General features: G+C 37.0%; 1 protein-coding gene across 1 annotated transcript in view; it reads left to right on the top strand.

Moving 5' to 3' along the window:
* BACH1 (BTB domain and CNC homolog 1) overlaps positions 1-14,460 on the top strand; it is a 44,337-nt gene that overhangs the window by 25,998 nt on the left and 3,879 nt on the right. Inside the window, 2 exon segments of the mRNA XM_080812271.1 lie at positions 254-1,600; positions 3,248-3,454. Coding sequence (XP_080668397.1) covers positions 254-1,600; positions 3,248-3,454 — 1,554 coding nt within the window.

Genomic DNA, 14,460 nt, shown 5'->3' with positions numbered 1-14,460 from the left:
TGTAATTCATGTGTCTTTAAGAGTGTAAGCTATAAAGTGGAGGGTATGGTTCCAGTGAATGGGGTATGTTAAGCATGCTTTTCCAGACTCCTAATTAGCTTTATATTTTCTAGAAGAATATTTTTACTTACAAATTCAAAGACCTGTTTTATAATCCGATTAAGTTATTCATCTCTCTCTTCCCCTTCTACTTTTCTTTATCTACTAGACCGCTTTCAAGTGATGCATTTGTTTTTATTTTGTATATTAACAGGTGACAGTTAAAGGATTTGAACCTTTGATTCAGTTTGCCTACACTGCCAAACTGATTTTAAATAAGGACAATGTGGAGGAAGTGTGCAAGTGTGTGGAATTTTTAGGTGTACGTGACATTGAGGAGTCCTGCTTTCAGTTTCTCAAATTTAAATTTTTGGACTCCACTGCTGACCAGCAAGAATGCCTAAGAAAAAAATGCATCCCATCACACTGTCAAAAAGCAGACCTTAAATTTTCACTTTTGGACCAGAGGGATTTAGAAATTGACGAAGTGGAGGAATTTTTGGAAAATAAAGATGTCCAGACGTCTCAGTGGAAACTGCATAGGTATCAAGCAAATGCAAAAGTATCATCTCCTCTACAAGACAGTGCCAGTCAAACCTGTGAATCCATGTGCTTAGAAAAAGATGCTGCTCTGGCTTTGCCATCTTTATGCCCCAAATACAGAAAATTCCAAAAAGCTTTCGGCACTGACCGAGTCCGTACTGTGGAATCCAGTGTCAAGGACGTTCATGCTTCTTCTGTTCAGCCAAATGAGACACCTGAAAATGAGTGTCTGGGAAGAATCCAGGACTGTGCAGATCTGCAGGTGATTTTAAAATGTGAAGAAAGTAAATTAGCAACAGAACATGAAGAAACCAAGAAGGAAGATCCTGCTTCTCATTGCCCGTCAGAAAAATCGGAAGTGACTCCTTTCCCCCACAATTCTTCTGCAGACCCTCATGGGCTCTATTCTCTGTCTCTTTTACACACATATGACCAATATGGTGACTTGAATTTTGCTGGAATGCAAAACACAGCAGTGTTAACGGAAAAGCCTTTGTCAGGTACAGAGGTTAAAGAGGAGAAAACATTTGGTGAAAGTCAGGATTTACATTTGAAATCTGACTCTGGCCCCAGGGAAGACAGTAGCCTTGCGTCTAGCGATCGGAGTAGTGTGGAACGAGAAGTGGCAGAACACCTAGCAAAAGGCTTCTGGAGTGACATTTGCAGCACAGACTCTTCTTGCCAAATGCAGTTATCACCTGCTGTGGCCAAAGATGGCTCAGAACAGATCTACTCACAGAAACGGTCTGAGTGTCCCTGGTTAGGTATCAGGATTAGTGAGAGCCCAGAGCCGGGTCAGAGGACTTTTACAACGTTGAGTTCTGTCAACTGCCCTTTTATAAGTACTCTGAGTACTGAAGGCTGTTCAAGCAATTTGGAAATTGGAAATGTTGAGTATGTTTCAGAACCCCAGCAGGAACCTTACCCATATGCTTGTGTGATTAGCTTGGGAGATGACTCTGAGACCGATACTGAAGGTGACAGCGAACCCTGTTCAGCCAGAGAACAAGAATGTGAGGTGAGGGGAACATGTGCGTGTTGTTAAGGCCTTGTTTTGCCAGTGTTCATCAGGATCCACTTGGTGTCAGCTCCTGTTGTGCCACTAGGGAAATATGAGCAGGCTCAGGGAGGGGGTTGGAAACCCATAGACCGTGTGATAAGTACCAAAAGAGTGTGACCAAGTTTGAAGGACTTCTCTGTTCATATATTTCAAGCAGGTATATTTATGTTTGCCTGGGAGTGGATTCACACATTGGCTGTTTAATTGTTTAAATCAAATACCGTGTCCCAAGAGGGGGAAAAAAAAGACTCTGTGACTGTTACATGGTAACTTCTGGAAAAATGCAACATGTATTCCTATCTTATTCATTGCCACAGGATCCCTGGACTAGTCACTTAGCAGTGACTTAGTAGTGACTAGGTGTAGGAATGTGGCCTCTAATGCTGAGTTTTCTTTGCCTTAGTTTTTCAGAGCCATTAATTTTTTTCTTATTTTCCTTAGCCATTTCAGCCATTAATATAATGTCTTAATAATTTGGCATGAGTTACATGTAGCTGGTATGGTATTAACCTTACCAAGCATGATCTGTGTAGTTTGTGTACAAATGTTTGTATTTGATAGCTGCTTTTTGGTAAAACATTACCATAATTCCAGTAATAATAAATGCTTGTTGGTTCTTTATCATTTTCTTTAGTTTCTAGCTGTTGGATGACATGGGTTTAAAAGAGGGACAGATGGTCTCCCCCTCCACCCACCGCTGGCTTGGCTTTGAAGGGAGGTTATAGGTGATTTAATTTAAGAAATAATATGTACGCATGAGATATTTCTGTAGATCTATTTATGGCATTTATAAACCCAGTATTTGGAACTATAAAATAATATTAAAAAATAAAACATTTAAGAAATCTAAAACATTTTGTATAACTAGTTTCTCTAAGTTTGAAAGACAAATTAAGTAGGTTTCCAGAGAAACTTGATCATTGTTTTGTAAGCGTTTTTGATAAAATCATTAAATTGTTACACAGTTTATTAAAAAAAAATTCTCCTTTTTCCAAATTTAAGTATGTTGAAAATGACTTTAAAATATTCATAAAGCTTTTCTAATCATTTCTATACTGGAAAGTGAAATGTGTAGATTTTTAAGTTGAGTTATATGAAACTACTATTCTCTTGACAGGAAACTTAATTTTCTGAAATGCCTTAGAAATTACTAGTGTAATTATACCAGTGTTCAATCAGTGCTACCCAGTAATATAAGTCAAAGTATAAAATAGATTTTTTTTTTTTGGTTTGGTTAAACACATTAAAAACGCTTTAAAAAGGAGTTTAAAGATATTTTTGTGTTATTAAAATACCCTAGTAAAAGAACTTAAATTCTCTTTATTTTAAATACATGAATATTTTTCTTAATATTTTTATTTGCTAAAAAAATAGGCTTCTCAATTTTCTTGTTTTCTGAATGCTCTTAAATAATCTAGAAATATCAAATTATCAGTTATGTTTTATAAGGGATTATATAGAAATTGGAAATAGAGGTCTATTTTTTTTAAGTTTAAATAAAATTCCCTGGAAAACATAGATGTATATCTTTGATTTAAGTGTATTTGGATTTAAGTGTAACTCCATAGTATGGCAACAATTACTCATGTTTATTTTACATTCTAGGTAAAACTGCCATTTAATGCACAACGAATAATTTCACTCTCTCGAAATGATTTTCAATCCTTGTTGAAAATGCACAAGCTCACTCCAGAACAACTGGAATGTATCCATGATATTCGAAGAAGAAGTAAAAACAGAATTGCCGCACAGCGCTGTCGCAAGAGGAAACTTGACTGCATACAGAATCTTGAATCAGAAATTGAGAAGCTGGTAAGGATACAAGTTTCTTGCTGCTTAAATTCTACCAAATTCATTCATTCATTTCTTTTTTATAGAGGAAATTGCTGTTTCAATTCCCAAGTCAGCTGTAATGCTCAGTTATACGTTAATTTCAAAATTTACCAATTACCATTTTAAGAAAATAAATTATATGACATTTTCAGAAAGTTTAAGAAATGAGAAAATGAGAGTTTTCATAGACTGTTTTCCTTATATGAGTATTCTACATTTTTAGGGTGTTATGTTATAATATGTAAATTGAGAACTATTTCTGGGTGGTTTTTTTTTTAACTTTTTTTTTTTTTTAAAGATTTTTATTTATTTGACAGACAGAGATCACAAGTAGGCAGAGAGGCAGGCCAAGAGATAGAGGGAAGCAGGCTCCCCGCCGAGCAGAGAGCCCGATGCGGGGCTCGATCCCAGGACCCTGAGATCATGACCCGAGCCGAAGGCAGAGGCTTTAACCCACTGAGCCACCCAAGCGCCCCTGGGTGGTTTTTTAATGATATACAAATTAAGGGGAATTTTACTGACTGCTTAATTCTTTTTTAAAAGATTTTATTTATTTTTTTGAGAGAGAGAGAGTGAATACATGAGCACAAGGTAACATGAGGGGGGCTGCTCACAGAGGCAGAGGGAAAAGAAGGCTCCCCACAGAGCAGGAAGCTCAGAGATGTGGAGCTTGATCCCAGAACCCCGGGATTGTGACCTGAGCCGAAGGCAGATGATTAACCAGCTGAGCCACCCAGGTGCCCCACTGTCTACCTAATTTTTAGTGGTTGAGTAAAGATTAAAGAAATGATGAAACACTTTAATCTCTTTGTGTGGTGTTTGGTGTTTATAAAAGCTAATGTACTAGTTGTTGTTCATTTAAATGAACTGTAAACTTGAATAACTTGTTTTGGTTGCTACCAGAACAAATAAAACAACTTGGATCTTTCATCTAAGGTAAAAAACTCATATGCTGGTATGGAGAGAAATTTTAAGATCTAATGAGACTCTAAGTAGAAGAATGCTTACTTTATTGAATCTTGTTATTTACTCCACCATCAAAATAAATTAATTACTCCACCATCAAAATAAATTAATTGAAAAATGGATTCATTTCCACCCAAGTTTCTCTGTTCTTCTAATGGTTGGTGGAAGGAAGCATTGTATGAAAGAAAATAACTGTGGTGGAGAAAGCAGGGAAACCAGCCCCTAGAAGTAGTAAAAACATTCTTTGAATATTTGGTTTTGAGTCTTTGTTAATTATTGGTGAAAGTTTAAAATTGTGATTGTAGCAAGTCTTCAAGCACAAACATTCTAGCTATGAATAACAATAGTGCAGCAACATTTTAGTAAGAAGAAACAACCTGTCTAGGAGATGCATCCTTATTTTATGCTGTATCTGATTATTATGATAATGTTGTGATTTCCTCCATTGAATTCATCTTTGCCCTCATCACAGAAAACAAAACAAAACAAAACCAAAATAAAAAACCAGTCTGTGCCTTTATATACCTTCAGAAGAGAGGAAAAATAAAAACTTACTCATACATTGTGGTCAGTACCCTGTTTACCTGTTACATTAATTTGGATACTGGCTGTAAGAAACAAACCATCTGAAGCATGAATGAATGACTTAATGAATGCAATTTGTTGTAAAGATAGGGGTGTGTCTCATATAGAGACCAAAGAATGGAGCAGGCCTTGTAAGTAGCATAGAACGAGGAAGTGGAAAAGTGCCAGGAACCCAGACAGTCTTCTCTCTCAGCTCATCTCTGCACCTGCTCACGTGGCACTCCATGGGTGGCTCTCTGTGCTACCAAGTGCGCATGGAAGGAGTGGCTGCAGTGTGACTTCCGTATAGTTTCACTCTCCTCCAGGGTCTAGTGCAGATGGAGATGACAGTTTTAGTTCTAAATTCCCAAGGAGGTGAGCATCTAATTGGCTTATTTCAGCTCAGGTGTCCTCTTCTGCGACGAGAGAGCAGGAACAGATAGCGGCAACGTGGCTGCTGAGAGCCCCCCTTGGGCAGGCAGAGTAGATAGTCTGCCAGGGATCTGCTCACCCAGGTGTGCACCCATCCGAGCTCAGCCCAGTTTCGTTCTCCTCGGTATCACCAGAGAAGACATGCTAGCTTTTTTTTTTTTTTTTTTTTGAGGAGAGTGACTTGCCTTGTGCTTTAGCCCAGTCCTTCATACTGCTCACAGTTCTAGTAATTTATACAGGCACACTCCAGTTGCAAAGGGTAAAGGGGCACTTGTAAAGTTCAGTCTTGCCACAGGTATCTCTCTCTGGTGAAAATAAGCAGAGAGTGTGCTACTTATTAGCTTATAGGACTAAGAAAGCTGGCCCTTTTCCTAGAAGTAGAATAATTTGAGCCTTAAGGTATTTTATTACATTAAGAAGTTTACTTGGAATTTAGACCCTGGTTATTGGGTGATGTTATGGGTCTTGTTTTGTTGGTAAAGAGAGCAGGACCTATAGTAGTTGACAGCCACACTTCTACCACAAGTTTGTGTTTAGTAGTATGGAGAGCTGAGAATATGGGGGACTGTGACAGTTCTGTTTGTTTTTAAATGACACTCTTTGGAAACATGGCCAGTAGTCAAGCAGTGTTTCCCAGTATTTATAGTCTGGGTGGTACTTTAGCAAACCTATTTAAGGGAAAATACTTGTTTTGTAACTAAACAGCCATGTTACTATAGCCACTAACTGATTAGGTTAACATATAAATAAATGCACTGTAACTGGTCTGGTAATATTCATGTGAAGGGTCCCATATTTCAGTAAGCTTCAGTCTTTGGCTGTTGGCTATAAACTTTTTGTGGTTTGTCCTAAGAGTAATAGCATAATAGACTGGATGGATCAACGCATGAAAGAAGTGTTTTGATTACAGTAAGAACAGTGATTCTAGAAAGTCCTCAAGATGGGTCCATGGAATAATGATCACGTATAAAAAACACTTTAATAATCTGAGTGTGCTGGGAAAGCGAAAAGGTGATGTTAGTTCGAATTCAGTAAATTAATGAGCTGTATTTCTCAACAAGAACTCCTATTAGAATCTAACTGGAACCTTTGAAGAAAAAGAAAGATGTGTATTTATTTAAATTGATGGTAATTCTAACATTTATTTAAAATTTGATAGTGTATTAGAGGTTAGGTGTTGATTTGGCATTGCATTCACAATAAGGATTTTGAATATGTATAATCTACAAACCAACCAATAACATGGCTTTTTTTTTTAAACCAATATACAAAGTTCAAGAATCATTCAACTTATGTTTATATATTTGGCTTACAAAGCTCTTATCTTTATAGGATTCTTTACAAGGTCCATGTTTCTTTTTTTCCTGGAACATTAATTCCAAAGTTAGCAAATAATATGTTTCTATACCATTTTGGCCTCAAGGAAAGGTAACCCTGAAATCAAAGGAACTCAGCTTTTAAAGATTTTATTTATTTATTTGACACAGAGAGAGAGAGATCACAAGTAGGCAGAGAGGCAGGCATAGAGACGGGGGGGGGGGTGGGGGGGTGGGGGGAGGGGAGGAAGCAGGCTCCCTGCTGAGCAAAGAGCCAAATGTAGGACTCGATCCCAGGACCCTGAGATCTTGACCTGAGCCGAAGGCAGAGGCTTAACCCACTGAGCCACCTAGGACCCCAAGGAACTTAGCTTTTTTTTTTTTAAAGATTTTATTTATTTATTTGACAGAGACAGAGATCACAAGTAGGCAGAGAGGCAGGCAGAGAAAGGGCGGTGGTGGGGGGGGGGCGGGGAGCAGGCTCCCTGCTGAGCAGAGAGCCCGATGTGGGGCTCCATCTCAGGACCCTGAGATCACGACCTGAGCCGAAGGCAGAGGCCTAATCCACTGAGCCACCCAGGCGCTCCCGGAACTTAGCTTTTAAAGAAAAGAATTACCAAAGTGTGTTTCTCTTAGATGGCATCAAATATTGATTGATATCAGAATCAGAATCTTCACAAAAGCATTTGAATTATGACATCATTTTGTTTCATTGCCGTTGTCCATTGTGATGGTATAGGAGTACAGAGACCTCATCTGTCCTTAATGTTTGCATCTTATGGGGAAGATTACATTATTTTATTAAAAATAAACCTGTTTTAGCACAGGTTAATAATAATAAACCGCATGCTACTGGCTGCTCTACCCACACGCACGCTGCCATCTCCAGACACACCCACTGGGCCCTTCTGGATTTGCCCATTGCCATTCTGTGATACCTTTGAGCAGCACACCTTGAAATGTGGTTTGTGGACCATTGGCATCAGAGTTATCTGGGGATGTCCTTTAAAAAATGCACTTTCCTAAAAAAAAAAAAAAAAAGATCAATAAGAAAATAAAATGCATGTTCCTTAATCCCACCCCAGAGCTGTGAGAGGGGCCCAGAAGTATACATTTATAAATGTTTCCAGGGAATATCTTTATGTCCATTACAATTTGAGAGCCTGTTGCACTGGGACACAGAGTTCAGATGGAGGCTATGGAGTCAAACAGCTGGAAATTTTGTCTGACTACTTTGGTAGCTTTGTGGCCTGGGGAAATTATTTTACCTCTAATACCAACATTCCCTCATTGGTGATATGGGGATAAGGATAGCATCTCCCTCAGGATCGGTGCAAAGATCACATGCCATTAGGGATGGGAAGCTTTTTATATTACTCAGCACATGTCCAGGGCTCAGCAAATCTTGTAGTATTTTTAAATAAAAGTAGTTCTCTCTTCTTTCTCTGAGCATCTGCCAAGCATATTAAATGTTGTGCTGGGTACCAGGAAATCAAAGATAAATGAGAGGTAGTCCTTGCCAATAAAATGCATATATTCTCAGAGGGAGCCAGGTTTATATGTACTCGTGTTTTCTTTAGATTTCATCTTCCTCCCTGCCTTCTGAAAATTTCAAGCTTTCAGGAAAGTGAAATGAATAGTGTAATAAACAACCTCATGTCAGTTCAAAAATTATTGACATTTTGTCACATTTGCTTCTCTGTTGGTCTTTCTGGGCAGATGTGTGTCCCTGCTCTGGTTAGGTCGGTTGGTCTGTCTGTCTGTGTCTCTCCCTGTCAGTCCATTTTGGCCTCTTTCTAAGCACAGTTGGTTGATCTTGGTCTCACTGTCTTTTCTCTCTTGGTCTCTGTTGCTCTTATTTTATTTTCTGAATCATTTAAAAGCCACCACATTATGACATTTAACCCCTAAATGCTAACACATGTATCTCCTAAAAAACAGACATTCTTACATATCTTTACCAGTATTTTTATCCCACCTGAGAAAAAATAAATCCTCAATATTTTATTTACTCCCTATTCAGATTACGCTCATTGTTCCCCAGATATATTTCATAGACACACTTTTTTCCCCCAAACTAGGGTCCAGTCATCACAGAACACATTTGGTTATGCCTTTTAGCCTCTCAATCTAGAGTGCTCCCCATCCCCCTTTTAAAATCACAATAACTTTTTGAGGAGTCCAGGCCAAATTTCTCTAAAATGTCCCACTTTTAATAATTGATTGCTTTTAACAATTAGTTTTAACTCATTCTTCCATTTCGACATAAACTGCGAAAGTTTACGTTGTTGAAGTGAAGTGAAATGTGAGTTGGTGTTGTGTCCTTTCTGTTGTGTTGTGTGGTGGGGCATGCGCTGGCAGGGTGGCCCACCTGCATAGGTGGGGATTTTCCACGTTATGTTTTTTCCTCTGTAATTGTTCAGTAATCTGTGAAGTATTACTTAGGCCATTTAGGAGCATCCTGAAATTTTTGTTTTCTACATTTTTTGTAGAAAAAACATTTTCTACATTTTGTTTTCCTACATTTTTTGTTTTCTAGTCTATGTTGGTGACCTTTACCATGGATGTTGCAAAATAGTGACTTTTCCAGTTCTGTCCTTTGTTCCACTTACACTCATGCTTAGTTGATACTCCTCTTTTCTTTTCTTTTCTTTTCTTTTTATCTATTTATTTATTTTTTTTGGTATTCCTCTTATTTATTTTTATTTTTGATTTTTTGAAAAGATTTTTACTCGTTTATTTTAGAGAGATAGAGAGACCACTGAGGGAGAGGGAGAGGGAGAAGCAGGCTCCCTGCTGAGCAGAGTCTGATGTCGAGACTCGATCCCAGGACCCTGGGATCATGACCTGAGCCAAAGGTAGATGCTTAACTGACTGAGCCACCCAGGCATTCTGGTATTCCTCTTTTAAAAATAACTTTTCTTTCCTCCTGTTTTCCCTCCGTCCTACCATACTCTTTTAGTATCACTATGGACTCAGATTAATTTTTTCCTAATTTAATTTCTTACAATCCATAGTGGTCATTAGCCTTCTTGATGTTGATATTTTCTCAAACTTGGCCAAAGAGAGCTGCCCCTCAAGCCAGCTGCTATGTCCTTTTGACATGACCCCATTAGCGGTTCTGTGCCCCCTGGAATAATATGTAACAGGCTCACCTTGGATCTCCTGTGTCCCAAGATTTGGAATCATTTCTCCAAAATTCCCTGATTCCTTTTAGCAGGTATTAAACTTAAGAAAGCATGCTTATTGCTGGAGTGTGTTGATCTGGGAAATGTGTGTGTGTGTGTGTGTGTGTTTGTGTGTAAAATCATGTGTACATTCAGTATGTTTATCATGCTTTGATAAATAAAAGTAAAAAATATAATAGAAATCACAAGTTCATGTAGATATTTTCAGTAAAAATTTCGTAGTATAGAGCTTTTCTCTTTGCTTCTATGTTTGTCTTTTATCTCTTTCCATTACAGGGAAAATCTTGGCTCCCGGTTATATTAATATATTTTCTCTTTGCTTTATGCAAATATATTTATAATATAATGACTACATATATATAAGTATAAAGCAAACAGGAAATATTTTGTTAAAATAATAGTAAATATAATTATATGTGTTAGTATAAAGCAAATAGTAAATGTATCATAACTATATTATAGGTATAATTATATGTTAAAATATATAATTATATATTTAATAGTCACAAAATTACAGCATCAGTATTACTATTAACAATAAGCAGATGGAGTAAAATTTAAGATTTTTTTGCCCTTTTTTGTCCTTAAATATATTTCATACTATTGAAATTTAAAGTTTAAAAGTTATTTGAAGTAATTTTTTTTTCTGTGCTAGCAATTTGATATATGATAAAATTAATTTGTTTCTGTTTGTATTTATTATATGATTTGCTCTTCACAGTTTTTGTGTAATTTCCAAATATATAAAGCATTGATATGTTTCAGAAGTTAAAACTGTTTAAAAAAAGCTGTACTCCAAAGTCTTGATTCCATGCTCTCCCTATACCCTACTCATAGCTATTTCCTATGGGTAACTTTTTATTAGTCTCTGACTTTTTTCCTTGTGTTTTTTTTCTAAAACCAGGTTAGTATTTTGTGTTTATTCTTAGTACCCTTTCTGCTACTAAACATTCTATATGTACTTTTCTGTACTTCACTCTTTTCACTTAAGAAGTGGTTTACAGGAAATTTTTTGTTAGTTCAAAAAGGTTGTCTTTTTTTTTTAAGATTTTATTTATTTATTTACTTGTTTATCTGTTTATTTAGAGTGTAATGGGGAGGGGGAAGAGGGAGGGAGAGAGAGAGAATCTCAAGCAGACTCTGTACTGAGCTTAGAGCCAACTGTGGGGCTCGATCCCAGGACCCTGAGATCATGACCTGATCTGAAGTCAAGGGTCACACACCCAACTGGCTGAGCCCCCAGGTGCCCTGAGGTTGTCCTTCCTTTTACAGCTCCATATATTCAGCTGTGACTGTAGCACAGTGTCCATACCAGTTTCTTATTGGTGGACATTTGGGACACTGCAATGAATAACTTTGTACATTTGTGTGTGTGTGTGTGTTTAAGGAGATGTGTCCTTAGGGATAGATTCCTAGAAGTAGGATTGTTGGATCAAGGGTAAATACATATGTAATTTTTTTAGATATGAATAAATTCTGCTCAGTAGAGGTTGTAGCATTTTGCCTTCCCACCAGCTAGCTGCATCTGTGTATCTGTCTGCCCACAGCCTCAGCAAGGAGTTTGTTGTCAGCTTTGGGTTTTTTTCATTCTGATCATGAGAATTGGTATCTCATGGTGGCTTTTATTTTTGTTCTCTTATAAGTGAAATTGAGCATTTGTATTTATACTTTTATATTTCTCCTGTTTATGTAGAGGCTTTACATCATAAGGAACCATTAATCACCATTTCCTAGTAGTGAGTACTCTTTAACCTAAAAAATTGTCACTGTCAGCTAGTCCTTTTGGTGCCAAAGTCTTTTATCCCTTATCTTTATTGGATGAGTTATATTTAAAATATATTTTTTAAACTTCCTGTGTTTGAGTGAATATTGCATACTAGCTATTGAAAATGTGGATTTGAATATAAATTTGTTGTGATAAAATGCAGAATGGCACCAGGATGCCAGTTTTATTTTTCTTATAGATCTGTGTTTAAAGCCACAGTACCTCAGACTTGTGCTTTATATGATTGTATTACAGGAAAATTAAAATATATAAACAGGTAGAAAAATAAACATATATAGTGGAAGTAGGTAGGAAAATTAAAATATATGGTATAAATAGGTAAAATATATTGTAGAAATAGGTGTACAAATAGAAATATAGAATGGGTGTATATAGGAGAATTAAAATATATTGTAGAAATAGGTAGAATAGGTAAAAAATATAGATGCTGGTAGAGTATGTTTGGGAGGTAGCTTTAATAAGATACCAGGATGCAATTAAGTTGAATTATTTTCATTTAATGAATATTACCAAAGTAAATTTGTGTTTTAGGATTAGAATGAAATGGAAAAATCAGCTAACTGCCTGGAAACTTACCTGTGTGGGAGTTTAAGTGCAGGGGAAAATCTGGGAGCATTTAATCATGGTAGAGTTCCAGGGTTGTACCTGTTGGTTTTAGTTGTAAGCAAGCCATTCCTTATGGGATACACAAAGAGTGTGATCATGTCACCCGTTATTTAGTGGGGTAGGAGTAGGGAGAATATTTAAGGTCATATCAGTGTTTATCTAAAGATAATAGAAGTTATAAAGTATTTGTCATCTTTCTAGTATCTGTAGCTTTAAAGTAGCCGTTCTGATTTCTGGTAGAAAGCTTAGAACTCATGATTTTGCTTAGCCATGTTTAATTTAAAAGACTAATCAGCAGTTAACACTTCATCTTTTGGGGGCACAACTGCCTTCAGCTTAGGGTGATCCCAGGGTCCTGGGATTGAGCCCCACATCAGGCTCCCTGCTTGGTGGGGGGTCTGGGTCTCCCTCTCTCTCTGCCTGCCACTCTCCCTGCTTGTATCTCTCTCTGTCCAATAAATAAAATCTTTAAAAAAACAACAAACGAGAAACATTTCATCTGTTTCTGTTTAGAACTGAGACTCATTCAACTTCAATGGAGGAGTCCATGGCTGAGTATTGTGACTCAGGAAAAATGAGTCTTATTTTCTTTTAGAAGCTTTGTTTCTGTCCTCATTTGGTTTGGCTTTTAGGAGGCCATAAAAAGAAGTGGGTACTGATTGCATTAAATATATTCCTTCTTGGGCAGGTAGTGGTAGGCCCTGTTCTTGCCCTCTCGGTACCTGTGGATTCATTTTATCAGAAGCCTACAACTGACAAACTTTCTGTAACCAAAAATATACTGTCAAACACTGATTTTGGTTTTATTTATTTATTCATTTATATTAAAAAATATATATATATTCTTGACCTGTACGTGTCTTTTCAAAACAGGACAACTCTATAAAAATATGAACAAACTGGAGAATACTTGATGATAGAAAATTGAGTACTTTGGGGATGGTGGGTGGCTCAGTTGGTTAAGCACCTGACTTTGGCTCGGTCGTGATAACAGGGTCTTGGGATCCAGCCCCATGTCAGGCTCTCTGCTTAGTGGGGTGTCGGTTGTCTCTCTCCCTCTGCCTCTACTTGTGCTCTCTCTCTAATAAGTAAATAAAATAAATTAAAAAAATACAGTTTAGTATTTTATATTCAAAACATTAGATGGCCTTGAAATATTTAAAAACTATCAATAATTAGATTCATGTATAATTTTTTAAGAAAAACTTTTACATAAAACTGTAGCAGCACTTTTATATAAAGTAAATTTCTTTTTACCCTTTTAGCTGTTTTTGTTCCAGAACAGAATCCATTTAAAGGATGGTCATTGTTGATTATCACTCTGAAATAAATGGTCTGATGTTGGCTTCCAACCTCTGCTCCCCAGGGCCTGCCACTGAGCAGAAAGCCAAGAGAGTGTCATTAAGTTGCATAGGAGAAAACTTTGACCTATCAACATTTATTTACTCTTAATTTATAAATAACTTGATTATTTGGTTTCCTAGCTCATACTAGGTAAGAAGCAATGCAGTGGTTGGTAGACTAGGAAGGACAAGGTGGGACCTTGATGGAGACAGACAGCATCAGCAAGTGATGGTGGACAGGAAGACAGGAACCAGGAAAACTTTTGAAACATTCTGTGGTTGGATCTTTCCTGTAGGGATTAAAAAAAAAAAATTAAGTAGTAATAAAAACAATACCAAAAATAATAATTAAAAAGCATAAAATTCCCTCCCAAACTCCTCACATTTGAGTAATTCACTCACTAGCTTTCTGCCTCTGGGCACATTAAACTCTGTGTCCGCTCTGTGAAATGGGTTCATTAGTACTTAAATCAACAGAGTCATTGCATGAGTGACAGTTGAGATTGCATATCTGAAAGCATTTAGCACAATATCTGGCATGAACTAAATGCTCGATGATTTGAGTTGCAGTAGTTATGATGACTGTACTTGTACTTTCGGTTGTATTCCATCTCAAATGTCAGGCCCACATTTGTTTATACTCTGCAAATCCAGAAAGCTCTGAAGACCTGGCAAGTTTGTCATAAAGTATTTGATCAGAAAACTGATGTAGGCTGACATCGGGCTGTGTCCTTCTTTCTCCCACTTTGTGCATAATTTTATTTTTAATGTGTTTTATTTAGAA

Source organism: Martes martes (assembly GCF_963455335.1).
Source record: "Martes martes genome assembly, chromosome: 1".
Classification (NCBI taxonomy): Eukaryota; Metazoa; Chordata; class Mammalia; order Carnivora; family Mustelidae; genus Martes; species Martes martes.
The sequence above is the reverse complement of the archived record's forward strand: the minus strand, read 5'-3'. Positions and strand labels throughout refer to the sequence as shown.